General features: G+C 44.2%; 1 protein-coding gene across 3 annotated transcripts in view; it reads left to right on the top strand.

Moving 5' to 3' along the window:
• The window catches only part of KCNK10 (potassium two pore domain channel subfamily K member 10), a 134,175-nt gene that overhangs the window by 91,276 nt on the left and 17,441 nt on the right, over positions 1 to 25,458 (top strand). For all 3 annotated transcript variants that reach the window (XM_032405723.1, XM_032405721.1, XM_032405724.1), the window contains one exon: positions 1,271 to 1,431. In XM_032405723.1, coding sequence (XP_032261614.1) covers positions 1,271 to 1,431 — 161 coding nt within the window. The remainder of the gene's footprint in view (positions 1 to 1,270; positions 1,432 to 25,458) is intronic.

Here is a 25,458-nt window from a genome sequence, read left to right as displayed (position 1 = left end):
ACAAGAAAATTGAAAAGGAAAATAGTCAGGTGACTCATCACCCAAAATCAGACAGCAGCAGCGAGAGTTTTCTAGGCTCATCGGAGGTTCGGGATGGGGCAGCATCAACATTGGCCTTGGCTGTGCTGCATCCCTAACATGCTCACAGCCTTGAACCCAGTAACTCACTCATCTCATGGATTTAGAAACAGGCCCCACCTGAGTTACCCTAATATGGGAGAACAGTTGGGTGACTATCCAGATGCTAGTTAGCATAACATTGCAGTACTCATTGACATGAAACTGGATATCAAGTAATTTAGATTCTCATCTCTCTATATATCATGCCAATACCGTAGCCTGTTTTCCCCAGCACCACTTCCGTTAGCCCCATCCATATAGAGGAAGCCCAGTGCTCACTATAGAGAAGTTACTTACATAATTGCAGAATTCTTAAGAATGCAGATGTTGGTGTTTTCAAGCACTATTTGAAATACATATTATAGACATGGCTATAAAAAGATTCTTTTATATTCAAACATCCATTCCACCAATAAACATATATTTAGCGCCTGATAGCCCTTGATGAAAGAAGCGGGTGGGAAGAGAGGCAGGACCCAGACATGATGCAAAGTTCCCAGTAAAGAGAAAAAGAGCCAAGTAGAGCCAAACATCACTGTCAATGCGGGAAGAGGCACTGTTTTCCTTCCCTGTTCTTCTGTTTTCAGGCTTCTCAGGGCTGTATGATCCATGAGTCCTTTCTGAATTTGTGCTAGACCACATATCCTGCCTAATGCGGAGCACCCATCACCCTATAGAGCCAAATGTTGAAGACAGCCTGTCTGTCAAGTGGAGGGGATGCTCGTGGGAAGAGACTGTAAAGGAGAAGCTCTTTTCCAATCTAAAAAGGGCAATGGTGAACCCTCCTTGGATCTTCAGGTCTCCCTGAGCCCCTGAACCAAGATATTTGGTGTTTCTGAAATGGATGATACTTGTTTTCATCAGCAGTGCAATTCTGGGTGACTACGAATTTCCTAAAATGTAATCTAATTAAACACATTAAGATCCAGGAAGGCTGGATCTCCTTAAAACTGTTTCCAGGGAGAGGAGGGAGAGAAGTAATGGAACAATGTCCTGAGTGTTAGATTTTTGATGATGCTCTGCTCCCGGAAGCTCGTGAAGTGGGGGAGCACAGAAACCCTTCAAGAAATCTGTGGATTCTTTTGTTCAGCTCTCTGATTTCTCTACCACCTCACCACTCTCCCTTTCTCTTTTTACTGTTTCTCACCAGGGTATGGGAATATTGCTCCAAGCACTGAAGGAGGCAAGATCTTTTGTATTTTATATGCCATCTTTGGAATTCCGCTCTTTGGTTTCTTATTAGCTGGAATTGGAGACCAACTTGGAACCATTTTTGGGAAGAGCATTGCAAGAGTGGAGAAGGTCTTTCGAGTGAGTACTGCATCTATTTAAACCCTAAACTCTGCGATCCAACTGGCTTTTTAGCCTGATGGGATCCAGAAGGAATGATTACGGTGTTATCATATCATTGTCACTTTTAACGGAAGAGTTTAATGTTATAATTATATTTTCTGTTTTGGCCAATGGTAGTCACAAGTACTGTGCCTAAACTTCTCTTTATCAGTTTCCTTCTTTACAGTGGTATTTCTGGAATCACAACACAAGAGGGTTAAGTATAGGTGTGCCAAAACAAGGTTTTCTAAAGATGGGAGGCATATTCAGTTCCATCTTAAAGATGGAAGATGGGTTTCTAAGTGTATTTGCAATAAAGTAGAGAAGTAAATCCATTTGTTTTGTTATTGGAAATTCTTCACTCCTTTTTATTTCCAAGTCCGGTGTCTTTAGGCTGATCCTGGCTTCTAGGACCTCTTCCAGAAGCCTGCCTTTTCCAGATACTGCGTCGTGCTTTGTATCCATCTCTTCATGGCCCCACCCTCTCTGTCCTCTCACTTCTGAGTGCTCTCAGCAATAGTACACTGCTGTACTAATTTATACTAAGGTGTTGATGATTGCCAATATCTTAGTGGGTTTTTTTCTTCCTGAGAATACTTACCTTTAACCAAGGGACAAAAACTCAACTCAAGGAATTTATTTACTAAAGGTGGCATTCCTGTCCTCAGCGACAGGTTGTGGAGCAGATGTGATTGGCTTGGGGTTCTCAATGCCCTTTAACTAATACTTATTCATACGATCTCACAGAAAGCTTGTTTGACTCAGGTGTAACATCATTTCTGCTCTCTTTTTCATTATTGACCTAGTTCTCGAGTCTTTCAAACCTTCTTCAGGGAGTTGTTTCTGATGATGACTTAATTTTTAAAAATGACAATTTGAGACCGTTTCAGAATCTGGCAATGATGGGCAAAGATAGATCAGTGGTGAGTTCTAATGTGCACTTGTTTTTCTCTCTGAGACAAGAAATCACAACTTCTCTTTAGAAAAAGACAGGGGAGCTCCCCAGGTGAGCGGTTTCAGGTTTGTGAGCGTGGGAGAATGGAGCAGGAGAACTAGCTTAGAGCTGCCTTTTATGAGCTCAGTGATCCTGGGTGAGCGGCCTCAGTTTACTCATTGGTGAGAAAGAGGAGGGTAGAATTCGAATCCACTTTAGAAGGTTTTGGTGATGATTAAATGAAATAATGTGTGGAAGAGAGCTTGGCACAGGGCCAGATATATAGAGTTCATTCAGATCTGCTGTGTATCTGTCTCCCAAAAGAAGCCCTTATTAGCAGCCTAGCCACCCATTCAGATTTCAATTGAGGAGCTCAGCGCGTGGATGTTCCTGGAATGTCCCCCAACCTTTGCTCCCAGGTGCTGGCTTGCCCAGCTGGCTCATTAGAGCATGCACTTGGGCTCAGTGGTCACCATGGAAACTGTCAGAGCTCAACTTCTCTGCTTCTCAGATGTTTAGGTTTCCCTAAACCAGACATGGCAGGCTCCGTCTCCAAACCTGTCTCCAAGAGCTGCTTTGAGCTTCTCGGAGGTGCCCTGTTAGCCAGGGCCTCATGGCCCTCCAAGGTAGAGAGGATTGAACACTCAGAAGAACAGGATTCAAATGGAAAAATGACTGCTCCGGCATTTTTAATTTTATGTAGCTGCTCTAGATCTCAGTTTCCTTATTTGTAGAAAGAAAGGGTTGCACTAAAAGCTTTTGAAGTACCCCTTTTAGGAAAAAAAAATTAGTTACTATATTCTAAATGAAGGAAGAGATTGCAGTCATTGTGACCACATCTGCTACTGAATTTGGGGACTTAGTTTCCCCTAATGAATTTCAAACTAATTTTAAGGGAAGGAGTACTCATCTCCTTCCCTTAAAGCTGCCTCTCAGATGGATGGTTCAAAGGACTCTGGGACAGAGCCTTAAAAACCTTGCATTTCATTTTTATGCTGATGGCGCACTCAATTCCTTGCAGCGCCATCAAAGACTGGGAGTTTTTTAGGAAGGAAATAGCAGTGTATTATCGAATTGGCAGCCTGTGATGTATGCATTTGCAGAGCATTGGAGGAGGGTGCTGTTGGAAGGAGTGACTGAGTTCCAGGAGGAGTAGAAGCGCACTTCCTGAATACACAAACAACCCATCTGCACTTCACTGGCTGCCTGTAGTTTTGGTGGAAAATCTCAAAGCGCTTTGCCATTCATTTAAACGACATCTCAAAGGCCAGCTACTCTTAGGTGATTACTTGAAAATTGAAAATTTTATAAACCAACGAAGTTGGGGGTTATGGATTTTTAGTTCCTGTGGGGAAGGTACATTTTTTCCCCCCACCCATTCAAAGATTAAGTCTTTTTCTTCATCTGTTGTGTTTTCTCTCAGCTGTAGGGAAGAGACGATTTTTAATGTAAAGATAAAATATAAAATAAGCCTTCTGGATGCCTGTGTTCTGAGGTGACATGATTTGGGTCTTTCTACCACATCCCAGCTCTGAGCCTCATTTTAAAGAGTTGCTGGAGGTTAATGTATTATTTAGGGATGCTTTTGGCTGCAGAGTAATACAATATCTGCCTATTGGGGTTTATATTGGATGAATAAATAAAACCTTTTTTCCCTTCCCTTTTTTCCCCTTCTGAAATCAGAAATAATTGAGAAATACACATGCGAGTCAGATGAAGATTAAGATGTCAGCTTTATTGCTGATAAGCTGATCAGAGGATGTAGCTTTTTTTTTTTTAAGATTTTATTTATTCGTTTGAGAGAGAGAGAGAGTGAGCATAAGTGGAGGTACAGAGAGAGAGGAAGAAGCATACTGAGAAAGGAGCAGGAAGCCTGATGCAGGGCTCCATCCCAGGACCCAGAGATCATGACCTGAGCTGAAGGCAGATGCTTAACTGACCGAGCCACCCAGGTGCCTTGTAGCTTTGGTTTTGATGCTAAAAAGACTTATTAACCACTTCCCCCTGAATCAGAAGGACTTCCCCGCTGTATTAGTTTTCTACTGATGTGTAACAGATTATCACAAGTGCAGAAGCTTAAGACAACATCCATTTATTGTATCACAGTTCTCTAGGTCAGAAGTCCGGGTGGGCTTGTCTGGGTGCTATGCTCAGCATAGCATGGGGCTGCAATGAAGGTGTGGGCTGGTTTGGGCTCTGGATCTGGGGAAGAATCTGCTTCCAAACTCATTCAGATTTTGGCAAAAATCAGTTGCCACTGGTCATAGGACTGACTGAGATTCCTGTGTCCTTGCCAGTTGTCAGGTGGAGGTCATCCATGCTCAGCTTCTAGGAGATGTCTGAATTCCTTGGCACATGGCCCCTCCATCTTTAAAGCCAACATGGAATTCTTCTGGTGTTTTGTATCTCTCGGACTTCCCTTTGTTCCTCTGCCACCAGCCTGAGAAAGTGCCCTGCTTTTAAGGGCTCATGTGATTTGATTAGGCTCACATGGCTAATTTCCCTATCTTAAGGTCAACTGTGCCATATGATATATCATAGTCGTGGGAGTGATAGCTCATTATAGCAGAGGTTCTGGGGATTAGGAGGAGGGATATTTTCATGGCCCATTTTAGAAATTCCATCTCTTCTAGTCATTGGCAGCACAGGCCCTCTCAATGAGAGCAGGGTCAGCCCCACTAACCTTGCTAAATCATAGAGAGAAAATCAAAGTGTACCTCTATGTAGCAGATGGTTTCAGATGGGATAAGAAGGGGGCTGAGGTGAAGGAACTCAGTCCCTTCCGCTAAGTCCGCCTGTAAGTCACTTGTCTGATTGAGCAGCCAGAGTGAGACTCTGGCTGAAGTCCTTCAACATGGAACATGAGGCCAGGAAAATGGACATTGCCCCAACACTGATTAACCATGGGTTAAAAGTTCAACACTTACTTATCTCGCATAACAAGAAGCCTGGAGGAAGGTTGTTTCAGGTTTGGTGTATCAGTTCCCCAGTGAGAATTGGATTGTGGTACCAATTCTGATGTGTAGATTTTTTCCTCCTACACCACCAAGCAATTCTTTGATGCCAGCTGGATGCTCTACAGTTCAACTCAATTCTGACTCTATCTACCTGGAGATAGCATCAGATACCATAAGTTAAGGGCTCAGTCCCAAGATGGCCCTTCGCTTCAGATGCCAGGCTTGAGTCCAGGTTTTTCCCTATGCTTCTGACCATATGGCTGTCGATCACAGGTTCCCATGACCCGCTCCTTGGGTTCAATAAATCTGTTAGAATGGCTCACAGAACTCAGGAAACCAGTTTACTCACTAGATTACAAGTTTATTCTGAAGGATTGTAGAGGATATAAGTCAACAGCCAGATGAGAACATGCGTGGGAGGTCCTGGATAAAGGAGCTTCTGTCCCTGTGGAAGTTGGGGCCTGGCACAGTAGTACATAGTTCCAGGTTCACCAACCTGGAAGCTCCTTGAATCCCCTCCTTTTGGGTTTTCATGGAGGCTTCATTACATAGGCATGATTGATTCAATCATTGGCCATTGATGATTGATTCAACCTCTAGCCCTTCCCCACTCCTCAGAAATCAGGGGGTGGGATTGAGAGTTCCAAACCTCTATTTCTGGTTGGTTCCCCTGGCACCCAGCCCCCATCCCTAGGTGATCCAAAAGTCATGTCATTGACGTAACAAAAAACACCTTTGTCACTCTCATCACAGGAAGTTCCAAGGGTTTTAGGACCTCTGTGCCAGGAGTGGGAGGAAGACCAAATATTTATTTCCTGTTATAAATCACAACTTCACACGAGTTTACCCATGTTTTGTTCTCTCTTTCTGCTCTGCTGTCCTTGGCATGTTGGCTTTTCATCCTCAGGCTTGTTACCTCATGGTTTGCAAGATGGCTGCCTCAGGACCAAATGTCATGTTTTCACTCGACCACATTTAAGGCAAGACAAAAGGTCTTTTATGGGAGAAAAATCTTCCCCAGAAGTTACCCTGCAGACTTCGCTCTGTCTCACTGACCAGAACTGGGTCATATGACCATTCCCACCTGCAAGGGAAGTTAAGAAAGTGAGTATCTGACAAAGAAGAGTGGGATCCATTGATTGAGACCAGTGGTTCTCAGAGTGTGGTTCCCTGGACCATCAGCATCAGCATCCTCTGGGAACTTGTTAGAAATGAAAATTCTTAGCAAAGTTGGGGCCCAGCAATGTGTATCCACCAAGCTTTCTAGGTGATTCTGATGCCTACTAAAGTTTCAGAACCCTTGGCACAGAGGCATCATGCTTCATCTCCTGGGACTGACTGCCTTGCTGTGATGAACAAAGTGAGAATTCTGGTAGCGAAGAAGAAGTTGGGGTAAGAAAATGACAGCATCTGGCTCAGGTGTCAGTCAACCACTAGCCACATAGACCACTCATAGGGAAGCTATCTTCCCTCCTTGTCATAAATCAGATGGTCTTTGGGATCCTCGAATCAGTCAGGGAAGACTAACTTATGCTGGGGTATCAAACAATCCTAGCTTCCTCTCACCCTTGCTAGAGCTGCTGTAGCTCTGGGAACCCTCCAGGCTGAGGAAGAGAGATGGGCATTGCACCCTGGCCCTTGGGAGCTTTGGCCTTTTGACCCATTGGCTCCAAGCGGTCACTCAGCCCCAGCCAACCACAGAGGAGCCTGTAATGCATTGTTTGATCTCCAGGAAGTGATTTCCAGGATGGGAAAATGCATGAATACTAGTAATGTCTGGGATTATCTGTGGGCCCCTCTCTAGGGTGATAAGCATCCTTAAGATTTAGATGCAGTTGGCCTGTGGGTCACTCTTTGGGGAACACTACTCTGTGAGGCTCATTTCACATCTGAGAAATGGAGCCCATGATTTGTTAAGTGATGTGCCTAGAGCCACATAGTGAGTTGGGGGTATAGCCTGGGCTTGAACTAGTAATCCTGCCTTAACTTCTTCCAGGTGGGCCAAAAATATTTACTGTCAAATATAGTCATCCATGCTATGAAACCAATGTAGAGTGTAAGATTTTTGAACATGTCATGCTAATTCATGGAGATGATTTTTAAGTATTTATATAATATAAAGTAAAAATAATTCTTCCTGGGTTTCCAGAGGGAAATCTGGGCAGTTAGCAAGGAAGGATAATTATTTGGGATTAAATAAGGCTGACCTTGAGTTCTGAAGCAGATTTTAGAGCTTCTCTCTCCCCTGCTGTGGGCTGGCTCTTTTGCTGGGCCAGGCCAACTGTCACCTGATAGGATGCTGTAGGAAAACTGGTCAGATTTTGGACTGGATCCCATTTTCTTGCTCTGAACTGGACTTTGGCCTCTGGTGGGAAGCAGCTGCCTCTTTTTATCTGGCTGAACAGCAAGCTTTTTGATATCACCTTTAAAACCAAGAGATACTCTTTTTCTTCTTTGGCTTTTTCCCCAAGGATATAGCAGAAATGTTTGCTTTTGGAGCCAAAGGAGCCTTGGTGTAGCTGACAAATAATAACACATTACCCTAGGCTTATGAGCACCATGATTGCTTGGGGACTTTAGAGGCTGTAAGATGCTTAAGACGGGGTGATGACAGTCTCAATCTGCTAATGATGCTCAATTAGTGGGCTAATCAATCACTTTGGATTGCAGGCAGGGGCTGGTGGTGGAAGCCAAGGACTGCTGGGGGCCTCTGCCATGTGCCTGGCATGAGTCAGGGAAAGACTTTGAAGGGCACACATGGCAGGAGCCTTCTGTTACTCACAAGTGGTCTTTGAGCTAGCCCCCAATTGCAACGGGGTTAACTTAAAAGAATTATTATTTCAAGAAGATAAAATCTCTGGTTTTGGAAATTGGGTGTTCTTTCAGCTCTGTGAGTTCAACTACAATTTTCCAATTCTATTAGTAGTGGAAATATTCACTGGGTGTTAGTTATGTACACCAGCCTAAAGAGGTGGGGGGGGGGGCGGTTGGAGGGTGAGAGTGCCCAAGTGTGTGTGTGTGTGTGTGTGTGTGTGTACACATATGTGTATGTGTCTGTTTGCCTCTGTATCACACTTAAACTAGTGCATACTGTATTAAAAATTCCTGAGACCTAACTCAGTAGAATTCATGTTATATGGATAACGTGGGTTTATTTTGATCAGAGAGAAGATCCTGGTTTTAATGTGAACAATGGCTTTCTTACTTTCCCTCAGGGACTGGAAGGAGTTGGGAAGTAATTGTTTTAAAAACAATTTCAAAGAAGGTAAATATTTTTAAAGCTTTATCAAACAGGCCTCTTCTAAATTAAAGATATTGTCTGGCTTTAATGATAGGCACGGATGTGAACTTGAGACATACTCCGTAAATGACATTCACAAACCAGACTGCACAACATCTGTTTTTTTTTTTAAGATTTTATTTATTTCTTTGAGAGAGAGAGAGAGAGAGAGAGAGCATGAGTGGGAGGAGGGGCAGACGGAGAGGGACAAGCAGACTCCCCGCTGAGCAGGGAGCCCGATGCGGGACTAGATCCCAGGACCCTGGGATAATGACCTGAGCTGAAGGCAGACGCTTAACAGACTGAGACACCAGGTGCCCGAATGCACAACATCTGTTAATGACAGCCTGTGACAAAGTCTGTCTGTGAATGGCCTCAGGCCTCTTTTCTTTCTTCCTGTAATGCAGGATTGCTCCGCCTTGGCATTATTGACATTTGGGTCTGGATTTTTGTCATGGGCCCTGCCCTGTGCATTGCAGGATGTTAGGTGGCATCTCTGGCCTCCACTCACTAGATGCCGGGATCACCAGTGCCCCCAGTTATGACAGCCAAAAACATCTCCAGATATGAGTAAATGTCCCCTCGGGGCAAAATCGCCCCAGTTAAGCCACAGCTCTGCTGAAATGTAAGGAGTCATTTGCCCCACAGGTCCCAAGGTGCATGCCCTGCTCCCCTGGCTGAATCTTCCACTCCAATTTCCGTGTCCCTACCAATGGTCTTAACTGCTTCTTCAGCACTGGTGCCATTCCTGCCCAGAGCTCTCCTCTCTCACATGGGTCCTTAAAGGGGGCTTTAGAAATTTTATGCTCTGGGAATAAGATCGTTTGTCACCAATGAGGGAAAATGCCTGGGAGCCTGATCCTGGTGATATACATAAAGATAGATTGTTCTGGCTGGTATTTTTTAGCAGGCAAACCATCTCAGCACTGATGTTAGCTGACCCCATAGGCACTAATCGAATGTATGATTCTTCCTCTTTTTTGGCTCATCTTTGGTAGCTAGCTGGTGTTTGTTTGGTCTTTCCTGTGGTCATCTGAGATCGCTGTAGGCTTTAATGGCTTTTAAAATGCATTTTCACTCTTTTCTATAAACATTAAAGCTCTCAAACTCTACCTAAAATATAACTACATAAAATACTGCCCACATAATGTTTAACATTTAAACATCTTTAAGGTAGCTTTAACAAAGTCTCTCTCTTTGGCAAGCTCTGATTGCAGGTAACTTCTGGGAATCTGATTGTTACTTAGCGGTGGCAAATCACTGGTGAACTTCCATGTGTAGGGACCTTTGTAGGGAGCCTCGGATTTGTCGTTTGTCCAGTAGGATTTGGTTGAGGTCAGACTGAGTATTATGGCACCTCAGTATCGAAGTCTAGAAATGAGTTGCTAGTCTGCTTTGAGAGTTTACTGTATGCCACACCCTGGGTTGTGGGCTTCACCCAGAGTAAGCTGCACCATGGCCTTCCCAGAGAGACCATTATCATCTTCTTAATGTTACGAGATTGGAATGCTTAGACTGCTCTGTGACCTGCCCAAGATCACCCAGCCCCTAAATGACAGAGCAAGGATCCCAAAGCAGATTACTGTGCCCCAGTGTGCATGCATAGACTTAGTCTTTCCACTATCCTTCCTTCCTTCTTTCTCTTGTAAGGTAGGGTTGGCATCTGATGGTTCAGAAGAGTCTCCATGAGAGATTTAGGAAGACCTTGGGACAGATAAAGATGGCTAGTTGACGAAAAGTTAATATTGGCCCTGTCTTTCTCTGCTTTCCAAGGGTTTTAGTTTTCTGGTTTCATATGATCTGTTGATACTTTGAATTGGACAATAGTCTCTGATTCTTCTCTGGGCACCTGCGCTATCTCCCTAATATTGGTTCATTATTAGCAAACATCTCTTTCATGGTGTTCCCTTCTCTTGGAGATTCATCTAGGATTTAAATGTCCCCCTGCTCATGTCTGCTATGTGACTAATGCAAATATGGGCTCATAAAAGAAGGGCTTATGCTGTCGCAATGGCTGTCTCGTCCTGGGCCACCTGCAAAAAAGAGGTTGCCAGGCAGATGATATTCTCCACTCTCTGTTCTTGCACCTCATCACCCCACTTCGTACAACTCAGTCAGTGTGGATAATAAGAGGAACACACAGCTCGAAGCCTAGCCTCTTGGTGATCTGAGCCAGCTGGTCTTGCCCTCCAAATCATTCTCCTTTTCCTGGATTCATTAGATTGTCTCAACGCTCTGCCTCAATGGTTTTGAGAATCTGGAGTTTGAGGGAACCAACACCAAGACCTTAATTCCCAGTGGGGATTTAACTCAGCCCTAAACTCAAGAAATGTGGAAGAAGCTCTTCTTCAATGGTCATCCAACAGAGGAAAGTCTGTGGAAGATTTTTATGGATATTCATTATCTGTTAGGACTTGCCCACTGAACACATGATCACTTTCTAGAATTTCAGGGGTTTTATTAAGACATTTTATATCTTTGCATGTTGGGGCCACCACAAGTCCAGCGATGCTTTAGATCTACCACATGGTAACCTGGTAACCTGTTTCTAAAACTTCCAGGTACTGGGCGCCTGGGTGGCTCAGTTGGTTAAGTGTCTCCCTTCGGCTCAGGTTGTGATCCCAGTGTCCTGGGATTGAATCCCGCATCGGGCTCCCTGCTTATTGGGGAGTCTGCTTCTCCCTCTACACCCCCCCCGCTTGTGATTTCTCTCTCTCTCTCAGATAAATAAATGAAATATTTAAAAAAAATAAAACTTCCAGGTACTTTTGAGTTAATGGATTTAATGCAAGAATTTTATTAGGACTCATATTTGTATTAGTATCATAAAACCAGCTTAACAGGTGGATGATGATTTCCCATGTTCACCCTTCATCACCAATTTTCACAGGCTAGTTTGGTCACGCTGGAAGGCACTGATTTAATAGAGTAATAACCCTTTGCCTTTTTATAGAACTCTTTTCTCTTTTTTGGTTACATATGTCAATGTAAAAAAAAACAACCTTTTTCTTTTTTACACATTTAGCCTCATGCTACCTCTGTGAGTCAAGCAAGTAATAACCCACTCCAGTGTAGCTTACAACAAATTAAAATTGAGAAACGCCCTTGTTGAGCTGAGTCTGCCCATCACGGTGCTGGGTATCTGATCAGCATGTTTATACCAGGGCAGCAATGAACGTGATTTCTGAGCAACTATATATCTCAGTAGTCATGGATAAATTTCTCATTGCTTGAGGCAAGGGAAATTGTTTAGAAGACATCCTCATTGAGAGGCATGCCACTGTTTGGAACAGCAATCCCAAAGAGGCAGCTCCCTTGGGAAGTGACTGCGCGAGGGGCATAGTATAGTCATACTGCTGAACAGGCTCTGAGAACTCTATGTAAGGCAGGGCTGCCCGAATTAAATCTAGCCTAGGACATGTGCATTCCTGTTAGAGGAAATACACTTTGTCTTTCTGGGGGAAAATATTTCGCTTTTTATTTTCTGCAAAGAGCTGCATTTGTGCATCATAGCATTTTTGATTTAATGGTTTTGCACCGAGTCTTGGGAGTTCACAGCTGAGCTTTAGTCTCTTGTTAGCATAGAGCTGTGGTTCTCACTCTGTGGGTGGTGGGTTCCCAGGGGCCTGAGGTACTATTATAAAGGATCAGAGAATTACTTTTTGTACTTCAAACATTGCTGGTAGACAGAATAAATAGTACGTCTCCTTCACATATATACTACCCTTTTTTGAATGTATGTGGAAGGATCATCATTAAGAATTCAATCAGTGGGTACAAAACATGCTATTGTGTGTATATTGAGGAATTTCCTTTTCATGTTTAAAAGGGATTCTTATCCTCAAAAAAGTTGAGTACAAAGAGACTGAGTAACACTGGCTTTTCAAATCAGCACTGTTTCCATGTCATTCTGGGTTCTCTTTTTTTTTTCCACGGAATTAACATTTTTGTCTTGGCCATAGTCACCGTTTCAAAGAGGTTCTCTTCTCATTTAAGGTAACCCCAGGAGTTAGTGGGCTACTTTAGAGCCTTGCTTCAGTGTTTTCCCTTAGGCCTATTTTTTTTTTTTTTTTTTTTTTTTTTTACTGTGGGAAATCTACCATTTTCACCATTTAAAAATGTACGGTTCAGTGGCATTAATTACATTTGCATTGTTGTGCAAACATCACCACCATCCACCTCCAGAACTTTTTCATCCTCCCAGATACTCATCCAACACTAACTCCTCATTCTCCCCTCCCCCAGCCCCCTGCAACCGCTATTCTATTTTCTATCTTTGGGAATTTGACCACTCTGGAGACCTCATATAAGTGGAATCATGCAGGACTGGTCCTTTTGTGACTGCTTTGTTTCATTAGCATTGTGTCTTTAAGGATTCATGCATATTGTAGCACCAGTCACCATTTCCTTCCTTCTTAAGGCTCAGTGATATTGCACTGTGTGTATATACTACATTTTTGTTTATCCATTCATCTGTTTATCTTTTTTTTTTTAAGATTTTATTTTTTGACAGAGAGAGACACAGTGAGAGAGGGAACACAAGCAGGGGGAGTGGGAGAGGGAGAAGCAGGCTTCCTGCTGAGCAGGGAGCCCGATGCAGGGCTCGATCCCAGGACCTTGGGATCATGACCTGAGCCGAAGGCAGACGCTTAACCAACTGAGCCACCCAGGCGCCCCTATCCATTCATCTGTTAATGGATGCTTGGGTTGCTTCACCTTTTGGCTGTTGGGAATAATGCGGCTATGAGCGCAGGCGTGCAAATGTCTGTCTGAGCCCCTGTTTTCAGTTCCTTTGAGCCATACCTAGAAGTGGAATTGCTGGGTCATGTGGTAATTCTATGTTTAATAGTTTGAGGACCTGCCAGACTGTTTTCCACAATGCTGCACAGTTTTACATCCCCACTAGCAACGCACATGGGTTCCAATTTCTCTACATCCTTGACAGCACTTGTTTTCTGCTTTTCTTCTTTTTCTTCCACTTTCAAATGCCGCAGAGACGGCATTTGGTAAATTGCTAGCTGATTGCTCCTTACGTCCTGGCTGCCCCAACAGCTGCCATCCCGTCACATTGGAGGCAAAATGATGAGGCTGTGCCTTGTGCCTTGTCTCCCTCTTGCACCTGCCCCTTCCAGCCCCCCACCCTCAGCTCCATCTGTGTCCCCGCGCTTGTCCCTGTCGTGCTCCCTCAGCTCCGGCCCTGCAGCAGAGCTGCTGGTAGGGAGGGGGGCTCAGCGCCAAGCCAACGGGGGTCTCTGAATGCTGGTGACGTCTGGTGTCCACCTGGCCTTGCCACTGCTCTGACACTCTTTTATCCGCCTCATAACGTTTCTTTCTCCAGCTTCCCATCGTGCTGCTCCTTCCTACCTCTCCCCAGGTCACTTTAAGAAGCCATTATCAAATAATGTCTTCTGTGTTCTCAACACTGGGGTATGTGATGATGAGCAGGTGACACTCCTTCCCCAGGAAGAAACGGGCATAGATAAAGACCGATGTCCATGACGAGACTGGGGCTGGGGTAGGCTGCCTCTGAAGTCACATGCCTCAGTGCCTAAACCCTGGTCCACCACTTACCAACCTTATGCCTTGGGCTATGCCCCTTTTTCTTTTTAGAAATTATTTTATTTTTATTTTTTAATTTTAAATTTTTAAAATTAAGCTTTTAATTTAAATTCCAGTATAGTTAACATACAGTATTATATTAGTGTCAAGTGTACAATATAGGGATTCAGCACTTCCTTACAACACCTGGTGCTCATCGCGACAAGTGCCCTCCTTAACCCCCATCACCTATTTCACCCATTCCCCCCACCCTCCTCCCTTCTGGGAACCACCAGTTTGTTCTCTAGAGTTAAGAGTCTGATTCTTGGATTGTCTCTGTCTCTATTTTTTTTCCTTTGCTCATTTGCTTTGTTTCTTAAATTCCACATATGAGTAAAATCATATGATATTTGTTTTTCTCTGACTGACTTATTTCACTTAGCATTGCACCTTGTAGCTCCGTCCATGTTGTTGCAAATGGCAAGATTTCATTCCCTTTTATGGTTGAATAGTATTCCATTGTCTATATGTGTGTATGTGTGTGTGTACACACACCACATCTTCTTTATCCATTCATCTTTCGATGGACACTTGGGCTGCTTCCATAATTTGGCTCTTGTAAATAATGCTTTGCTATAAACAAAGGGGTGCATGTATCACTGTGAATTGGAGTTTTTGTATTTTTTGGGTAAATACCCAGTAATGTGATTACTTGCTCATGGGGTAGTACTATTTTTTAATTTTTTAAGGAACCTCCATACTGTTTTCCACAATGGCTGTACCAGTTTGCATTCCTAGCAATAGTGCATGAGGAGGGCTCCTACTTCTCCACATCCTCGCCAACATCTACAGTTTCTTGTGTTGTTGATTTTAGCCATTCTGACAGGTGTGAGGTGATGTCTGTGGTTTTGATTTGCATTGCCCTGATGATGAGTGATGTTGAACATCTTTTCATGTGTCTGTATGCCATCTGGATGTCTTCTTTGGAGAAATGTCTGTTCATGTCTTCTGCCCATTTTTAAATTAGATTATTTCTTTTTGGGGTGTTGAGTTTTATAAGTTCTTTATACATTTTGGATACCAACCCTTTATCAGATATGTCATTTGCAAATATCTTCTCCAATTAAGCAGGTTGCTTTTCAGGTTTCTTTTGCCTTTCAGTTTTGTTGATTGTTTATCTTCACTCTGCAGAAGCTTTTTATTTTGATAAAGTCCCAATAGTTTAATTTTGCTTTTATTTCCGGTGCCTCAGGAGACCTGTCTAGAAAAATATTGCTATGGCCGATGTCAGAGAAATTACTGTCTGTGCTCTCTTCTACGATTTTTATGGTTTCAGGTCTCACATTTAGATCTTTAATCCATTTTGAATTTATTTTTGTGTATGGTGTAAGAAAGTGGTCCAGGATCATTCTTTTGCAGGTAGCTGTCCAGTTTTCTCAACACCATTTGTTGAAGAGTCTGTCTTTTTCCCATTGGATATTCTTGCCTCCTTTGTTGAAGATTAATTGACCATATAACTGTGTGTTTATTTCTGAGTCTTTTATTCTGTTCCATTGATCTATGTGTCTATTTTTGTGCCCATTTCTTTATTTGAAAAATGAGGTAAAAATAGTAGCTCCCTCTCTTGGTACTTAGTTGATGCCTGAGAGTCTCCCTGATTGTAGTCAGCACTCAGTAAATGCTTTTACTGTTAGGACAAGCATGCCATTAGTGATGGGAGCCCAGAGGAGGGACTTGCGAATTCTAGCTTGTATATTTGACATCACACACATCTTCAGTGCTGCACCTATCTTATGTTGCATAATAATGGGTGGTTCTTTTTAAGTAAAGCATAAGGGCCTTGAATATAGAACTTCTATGCCTTTTCTTTTTCTGTACCCTTGCCATACCTGCTCAGTGCTGAGCACTTTGGAGGCATAAATACTTTAGTAAATACTTATTGATTGTGAATTGATTGGAGAAGAAGGGGAGATGAACCAGATTCCTTTCCATGCACCCAGGGTGTGCAGGCTGCGCATCCCCCCTCCCCCTGCAAACCTGAATGAAGAAGAGATGCTTGTTGATGCTGCCCTTAGTCCTACCCTTCTTGGGAGTGGGCTTAGAGGTGCATGGGCTGGAGGAGTTCAGGGAGCAGCAGTAACAGAGGGAATCTGATGGGCAGGAGGGCTTGGGTCTGGGGCAAAGCTCATTGTCAGTCATTGTCCTACAAAGAAAAGATGCCTTGGCCATGATTCAGAGAAAGAAGAATATAGAAGGTCTGAGTGTGCCCCTGCTGTTCTGTCTGAGTGAGGGGGGAGGTTGTGCTCTGCATCCCTGGTTGCACTTAATGCAAATGTATATGCAGATGTATCCGTGATGTCCCATCACGTATGTAGATTCTAGTAAAAGGAAAAGTCAAAGAATGAAAAAGAATTTATTTTAGCTACGTGCTGATTGCCTCTCAGCTTGTGTGTGCTCTCACTAGATCTTGAAACACAGGGGCCAGTTCATATTTTTATAAAGCATCAAAATGTTCCCAGACTTTCTTTCCAAAAGACACCTGACCCCCGAATATTAAAAGGGACCCTTGGAAGATGGGTTTTGCTGCACTCACACCCTGTCTCTCATGTTCAGATCTTATGTGCTTACCACTGTGGCTCCACTTAGATTGAGCAAGGTCTCCTCCGCTAGTTGTTCCCATTCCTTGGCAGAAGTGAACTATTTTATTTTATTTTGTTTTGTTTTATTTATTTATTTTTTAAGCAGGCTCCATGCCCAGCATGGAGCCCAACGTGGGGCTTGAACTCACAACACTGAGATCAAGACCTGAGCTGAGATCAAGAGTCGGACGCTTAACTGACTGAGCCTCCCAGGTGCTCCCAGCAGAAGTGAATTTAACAGAAACGTCCACAGTCTTTCTACGTGGGCCTTTTTATTTGGCTGTCTACCTATCTACGCCCCCACACCCTGGTTACCTCTTCCTGCTGAGTAGGCACAAACAAATGTGTTGGGCATCTCATATCAGTCAACAGGATTTCCCTTGCAATTTAACACCACTCTGCAGTTTAGTTTGAACAATTAGTAACGGGGCTATATAGCATGCAATTAAAAAAAAGGATAGGAATTGATGTATGATTTTGAGAATAGAGTACAGAGAGCTCCTGTGCAATTTTTTAAAAATGAATTTTACTGAGTACTGTAACAGAGTTGGCGCCAAAGATAACAAGAAAGAAAATATCAACATTTAAAATAAAATGCAGACCTATCAATGCCATATGGTGTTCTCGCAGTGGTCTTACCACTTTCTTTGGCTTTCGTCCTTTTTCTGACATTGCTGTTTGCTTCTTGCCTCTGTTGCTTTTGATTCTGTATTTCTATGAGGTATATTTCTCTTTTATCTTCCTTTGGAGGCTTGTGAATCTTTTCTACAGGGAAGAGGAGGAAGAGGACCTGTCCAGATGGCCATATAAACATGTGATACCTGCTTCTGGGAGCCACTATGGGGGGGAGTTTGAGGGTTGATGAGATTCCTCCTGCCTGAAAAATGGGCACATTGCTTCCTATCCTTTTTCTATTTTTTAAAAAAATGATCACATGTCTTTAGTTTTAATAATATTTCTAGAAATATCTTGAATTCAAATTCTTCTCTTATTATTAGGGAAGTAACAAAAAGATGAACTGACTAACCGTATTTTGTGAAAAGTTCATATCCAAATTAAAAAAAAATGAGCGTTCTTTCTTGGAGTGAGGTCCTTGATGGTTGTATTCGGGGGCGATATCTCCGCTTCCACGGGGGGACTCCAAAGGGCGTGTGTCTGCACTGAATGTGCTATGGTCTCATCTTCGGATTTTTGCATGGGGTATTTGTGGTGCTTCAGACAGACCCCATCAGCTGTGAGGCCCCATTCTGTCTACTTCTCCAGCATAGTCTCTAGCCCAGCGCCTGGCACCCAAAGAGCACGTAACCCATACCTGATGAGTGAATGAAGGAGCATTGTCATACATTTTGATATGGAAAATGACCTTGAAACCAAAAGTAGCGTTGTGTGCAAATAAATGGCAATGAAACAAAAATGTCCCAGTCTTAACCTATGAAGTGCAATTATTTTGATGGACGGGTGGTCCAGTAGGGGGCCTGTCCTCTGCTGATGCTTATTGCACATGGCACATGATATTTATGTACCAGGGACTTTTGTCTCATCAGGCAATACCTGTAAGTATAATTCTACAGACTTTTCAAGTCAACCTCAAATACGATGTTCAGTTTACTTTTCTCCAGGGGTTCTCAACCCTGTAATACCCAACACCCTCTTTTATAGCAAGTATTCCTTCGTGTCCATTTACCACATTGAAATGAGTCTCATAGAGAGTGCAACTGATCTACACATCTAATTTTGCAAATTTCAATACTACTTTCTAGCTGCAATATGAAGGAGAGATAAAAGGTAGGTCGTTTAGAATTAAAATAACATGCTTTAGTCATAGGTGCTTGGTCACAAAACCCTCTGGAGAGCCACCAGAGCAGTGAGCTCCTTGCATCCGTGTGTGGAATGCAGTCGCTGCAGACGTGGGTCAGTTCAGATGTGTCCTACCAGTGACGAAGGTGCCATAGGGGATGGGACGTCCCCCCCATCAGTGATGTCCTTTTTCAAAAGGGAGAACAATTCTCAGCAGGCTTCCAATTAGTCAAAATTCAACCTTCTTGCAATGTACGTTAGAGTCATATTCTTGTAAAATTCAGCCTATGTTGAAATTATGCTGAAAAAAATTGTGTTTGTGTGTGTGTATGTGTGTATTTGTATGTAAAAGGGAGTTAAGTTCTCAGGTCAGGTAAGTATAAACATGAATTTTTCTCAGTGGGATAGTGAAAACTCACACTAAATTTGGGATTATTGTCTGGTCCGTGGCACTGGCTCTTGCAGACGGATGTCTGAACATTCTCACCCCCTCCCGCCGCATGCCAGGAAAGCGGCAACCACAAACACCGCACAGGTTTTCCAGTCACCTCCTATGGTGTTATACTCTGAATGCGGTTCTAAGAAAGAAGAAAAAAAAAACAACAAAAAACCTTCCCGGGAGCTCCTGTGTAACTTCAGGAATACACACATATAATTTCTATCCTTGTGTAAATAGCCATGTTCAAACAGTCAGGACTCTCCCACTGAGGCAGTTCTGTGCTATTAATATTCAGTTCCAGCCTGCAAATGTGTACCGTGTGATGTGTGTGTATGTCCATTGCCTAGGTCTCTCTGTAATATATACCCCTTCTAGCGTCCGACATTACAAACTCCTGACAGTCTGTCTCTTGCTGGATGAACAGTTTTATTTTATGTCCTTCGTACATTAGCTTACCTTAAACAATTGCTCTCCTATTTTCCCTAGGTGCTAAAAAAGAGGAAGCAAGTGTAGAAAGATGCACAGCATATTTGATGCAAAGACAGGGAGACACGCATGTAGGTAGACAGCAAATGCAGGACGCGAGGGTCCATCGACGGTGGGGGGGAATGCACTGGGAGCAGAGACAGCCAGGGGGAGGACAGGTCACTTTAGCCAGAAGGCAGAGGGCTTCCTGCTGGAGGCAATAGTGGAATTTTGTTCTGAGGAGCCAACAGGAGTTTGACAAGCATAGAAAGGGGAAGAACATCCCAGCAGACAGAACAGAAACATGAAACAGGACTGTGGGCACCAGCAAACGATTCACTCTCTTTAGAAAGTAAGCTGCAAAAATAGCTGGAATTATAGACAAGATGGAGAGGGCCAGCCGATGCTTGCCAATAGTGTGGCTGCCCGGCACTTCTGCTCAGGAAGGGGGTGGCCACGTTCTGTGGGACGAGGAGGTGGCCGGGCAGCAAGCAGGATGCAATTGCCACCTTGGAACAAGGCCACATCCTCACGGTGGCCACCGCCACTGTTGGCGAATTGTCCCTGGGATGCTGAAGGCTTAGAAAAGGCCCATCTCTTCACTTTCCTGTGGGGAGTATGGGCGACTCCTTCTCTCTTCCAGTTTTCCCTCAAGGGCATGGCCATCATCTCTTTCCCAAATGAAGACAAGCTGCCTTGTCAAAGACGTTGGTGTGACTTCTCAAGGGAGCCACGCAGCGGTCAGGAGCACCGTCCCCGTTGCCTCTCTCCCTTTTCTCCTCCTCACCCCTCTCCCTTCCAGCCTTCCCCTGTCCTTTTCCCTCATTGCAAAGATGACGAAGACAGCATGACCACCATAGAGACTTTGGAGAACAGAGTACAGAGAAAAAAATAAAATCACGTGAAAACCCATCGTCCAAAGAGATCTACTGTTCACGCGTCGATAATTGTGCTTCTGAATCTTTTCTCTTTGCACTGGCTCGCAGCGGGCCCCACTGCGGCCCCCCTCCCTGGGGTCCTCTGCCCTCTGGTGCCTGTGGGGGCCGTCACTGCTGTGTGCCCATGTCTGTCCTGGCCGCAGCCTGTGTCTTCCCCATTCACTTGTCCAGGTGGCCAGGCTCCACTCTGACCAGCAGCCTCTCTGGGTAGTGCTGCTGGTCCCCTCCTGCAGGTGCCAGACCCTCTGCGTCAGCTGACCCAGAGTCTGATACTGCTCTCTCTCTCTAACTCTCCAGCCCAGGAGTGCTTGCAGCCCCTTCCACACTAAAGCTGAAACTAGCTGTCATTCCTGACAAGACTTCTCTGAAGACTTAGAAATGTCGGACAGATTGCCCACGCAGTTATATATCACGTCACGTTCTAGTTCGGGCTGATCTTGGAGTTCAGAGTTCTCCACCTGTCATGGGGACCCCTTGGGGCCGTGTCCCTGACCTGCCTGCAAGAGGCTGAGGCCAGCTTACCCTGACCTCCAGGAGAGGCAGCTGCAAGCAGGCAGCTTAGCTGATTCAAGAGAAACCAACTAATGGATAATTTAAACAGAAAAAAAAAAAATTTTTTTTTTTTAAGGATATCAGATAGCTACTGAATCCCTGGGCTGGATAGAGACCCAGACTTGGGAGGTACCCAGCCAAGAACAATGACCCAAATCATGCCGCAGAACTGGTTCTGGAAGGAACCACTGCCATTTCTGACTGGCATAGATAGAAGCTGGCCCTGCTGACCCCAGTGATTCTGGGCCCTAGATGCTGTTGCTAGAACCACCCTTGTGATTGCCCCTGGAAATGGGTTATGATCGCATCGTTGTGGCCACCAGCCCCAGGATGGAACGCACACGGTCCCTGCTTCCTTATGGATGGTGTGTCCACTGCTGCCTGCCACCTCACTGTCCCCATGGAAGCTTCCATCTAGTGCTGTCCAGTTCCACCTTGACTGGGGGCAAGGTTCTCTCTCCACGCCCCCACTCTGTTTAGTGTCCATGTCCCTCAATCTCTGTTCAGGAGACTTAGGGGGAGCCAGGACTCCTGCGAGGTGGGCCGGGCAGAGGTGCTGAGGGAGTTGTGCCCACGCTAGAGGAGAGCTCTGCGTCTAATCCCTTCCTCTCTGCCCCTGGCCCTCCAGACAGCAGGTTCTGCTAATGCCACTTGGAAGACCCTAGGAAGAGGCTGTTCCTTCCACCCTTCTTTCCTCTCCAGGCTGAATGGCCATTCTGCCTTCTCTCTGTCCCTGACCCTAGCCCAGACTTATCAAGTCTGCGGGAGAGAGGAAAGTGGTTCTGCAAGGATGCCTCTGAGAATCTTTGCTCCTCACTTAGGGATAGCCTTTGGGATACCAGAGAGAAAGAAAAGAGGAAAACACACAGAAGACCATAAAAGGGATACTCCAAGACCACGTCTATCACCTGACTCACTAGTGTCTGGGTCAGAGTCTGACTTATGTCTCTATGGTTGGGGGAGCCTGGGCTGCAAGCTTGAGTCTTTGCACCGGGGAGGCTGGGAGAGTGAGCCTCTGTACGGAGGAGGGCTGTTCTGTTTTGCTCACCAGTGACTTTAGCTCAGTAGGTCCATGATAAATACTTATTGAATGAAAGAGTAAAAAAGTTATAGAATTCAACTTCATTCACAGCTTGGAAAATTTTCTGCTAAAGAAATCTTATCTGATCTGGATGTTTCTATCAAGTTGCCTCAACGCAGGGCTTCCTAGTTTAGGATTAATTTCTGAGTGATTTTCTATGAAGTTGTGTTTCATTCTTCTTTAAACTTCTCTGTTCCCAGTCTAACTAGAAATCACATAGACTATCTCTTTCTGTCTTCTCTCCATTTGCTTTCTATCTGTCTGGGCAGCCTTTTTGTACCTCCAGGAAAATTCTAGGCCCTCAGACCATGGACTCTTTCCTGCTTTGTGTGCTCAAAGTCTTTTTCTCATATGTGCTCATCCTTCTCATAGACTTTCTTATTTTTTTTCTTGCTTTGCCTTGCCTCTTTCTCTTCTAGTTGCCACATCTTTTCCCCACATAATTTCTTAATGCCTATTTCATTATTGCCTATAGTTTTATGAGGGTGACCATCCCTGTGTGCTTTCATTAAAAAGTGTTCGTCTAGAAAGAAGGTGTGGTGTGACTCTTGGGGAGGTGATTGCTTACTGAATCCCCAGTAAAACCCAGAGATTTGCACAGGTATTGACTCAATGATACCCACGTGCATTTTTAAGGTATTGACCTAAATCTGGCTGATCATGGGGGCTTTCTCCAAATCTTCTAACAGGCAAGATAAATAGTAGGCCACAGAAAATGTATGCTTCTTTGTCACTAGCCTTGATTCCTGGGCATGTAGACAGGCATTCTGGGCAGCCCACCAGAAGCTCACAAGGGCCTGCTCTCTGGGCTACTCATAGCTGAGAATGGAGGGATGGGGGCCTATGAAGTCCTTCTTCTCTCCCACACTTCCTGGGTACCCTTGGACGCTGGTTACAGTCAACAGGGACATGGCTTGGAGATGGCCAGGAAGGACGAGGATGAGTCAAAGCCTCCTTGATAATCCCCAGTGAACCGTTTACTTCACTCAGTGTGTTATGTGGCTGCATTATGACTGTTGCTTTCCCAGCTCCATCCCTCAGCCTGTCTTGTCCCTGTGGAAGGTTCCTGTCCCTTCAGAGAGCCCCAGCCAGGGCCTGGCCTTCCTTAATGACTTCCCCCATTCCTTATCTCCTTCTAGGACAGGCCCCTCTGTAGGAGACCCATTGTAATTTCTTTCCTTTCTGTTTTCATTATATGTGTTCCTCCTTGGCGGGGGGGGGGGGGTTACAGTCTAAAGAAGGGAACTCACCTTCCATTGAGGAGAACTTGCCCCACTGGACCCACTGGACTCTTTCTCCCCTTCATTGTGAAGTAATTATTGAGCTGTCACTAACATAAAAGACCATGGTACCAGGAAGACTGTGAGGAGGAGAATTGAGATGATGGGGCTCTTTGAAGGAGCCAAATAAATAGCATCTCTTTTTTTTTCACCCCAGGTATAAACTGATTGAGAAATAAGACAAAGGAGATGATGCACTGAAGCCTAGGATTACTATATTTTCTCAACACTGGAGAATATGGTTTATATCTGTGGAAAAATGGATTTCTTAATGACAGACCCAGAATTAGACAGGAGATCATGAGGCCACTTCAGGAGGTCAGCTTGTTCCCAAAACGAAGGGAGAGGAAGAGGCAGAATGCTCAGTTCCTAGGTCAGAGTAAGGCTGGAGAGAGGGCATGTGTTTTTTAGCAGGGGGAACTCCCTGCACAAGAAAGAAGCATTGGGGTGGGATCTTGTTTCTCTGGCTAATGTGGCTTGCTTGGCCAATGAACTATGACCTTGAACCCTGTTAGCCGGGGGAGGAGAAGAGGGAGGCAGCTTTAGGTGTCTGTAGCATTGTTACTGCAGTATTATTATTGTATGCTTGTGTATATGATGGTGGGGGGGCATTTTGGGGTGGAGGCATTGTTCACTGTGCTGCTAAAATCTGGGTAAAGTAAATTTAGAATTTGGATAGGTGAGCAGCTAGGTAGGGCATCTATCGGGGTTGCCAGGAGTTATTCTGTTGAGGTGGCTCATCAGAAGGTGTGCCCATCCTCCTCTCCTTTCCATGGGCTTGTTTTCCAAACCTCAGCTGAAAAGAAGGACCATTCTTCAGCCAAGGTTACATGTGGGTGTTTCCTACATTGGTGTGATTGCCTCTGAGTTGTTCCAGTCTCTGGGACACAGTTTCTGAATGCTTAACTAACAGAAATCCAAAGATCATCCATTACAGTTGGCATGCTTTTGTATCCCACATACCAGAGCTATGAGAATATTTATTTCTTCTCTCCCAGGTGATATTTTTAATCAGTGGGATGTCATTAGGTACTACACTTTGCCTTCAATAGCTAGAGCAGGGCTGGACACCATGGACAGCGCCACAAAGACTGCTTTCAGCCAAAGACTCAGAGGTTCCCACCCCGCCTCATCCACTAGACTTCCTGTACATGTGGAAGGAACTTTGCTCTCTTTTTTAACTGCTGTGTCCCTTGCAACCAGAACAGCCCCTGATATGTAAAGGATCCTTAAAAATTATGGGCCGAGTGAATTAACTGGTTGTATCTTGAGTGCAAACTCTTGTGTTCCGGTCGAGTATTATCTCCAGATATTAGAAGCCACTGAATTTTAGAACAGAAAACTTTCAAAGATTTTAGTGAAAGTGTTCCTGGAGTAGAACAGCTGCGAATTTTTATTATTTGTGGATTTTAATTTTTCTCCATCCCAGGCATACCTACATTGGCATCTCAGTGATAAAAACGATTTAATTGTATCTACCAAAAGCTTTTTCAAAAGCTTTGCATGGTAATACCAGCAAAGCCCCAAACTGGCCAATAATCTGTGAGATGCTTCAGTGTGGCTCAGATAAAACTTTTTGTGTGTGTGAATTTAGCTATCGAGCTGAATAGAAACAAAATAACATTTGTGTCTTCAGCTTTTGAGGAGGACATTTTCCATAGGCTCCATGGAGATTTTGCTGTGTGATTCTCACTAATGTGTGTTTACAGTGTCTCTGCCATGGAGATTGTAGGCAAATGGTGTTTACAAGCTCTCCTCGTAGTTTATAGAATTGCTGTGCTACATAGCTATTCACTGTGATGTTCACACTATTTGTTGGAACTGGACCTTTTTAAAAGAAATCTTTGTGGCAAACATAATAATATCAGAAAATAAAGTCAATTCTTCTGTGAGACAGTTCCTATTATCTTTTCATTTTGAGAAATTATTCTCAGTTCAATTGTATCACCATGGTGATGTGTTTGCATTTCAACAAACCAAACCAAACAAGACCAAAAGTAGAGCTCTGCACATCTAGCTCCTGTCCAAGACTTCTTTATTGCAGTATCCTTATTATTAAATAGCATCTCCAGTGTCCTGGCTAAAAATCACAACAATGAAGCAATT

Source organism: Phoca vitulina, unplaced genomic scaffold (assembly GCF_004348235.1).
Source record: "Phoca vitulina isolate PV1807 unplaced genomic scaffold, GSC_HSeal_1.0 scaffold7, whole genome shotgun sequence".
Taxonomy (NCBI): domain Eukaryota; kingdom Metazoa; phylum Chordata; class Mammalia; order Carnivora; family Phocidae; genus Phoca; species Phoca vitulina.
The sequence above is the reverse complement of the archived record's forward strand: the minus strand, read 5'-3'. Positions and strand labels throughout refer to the sequence as shown.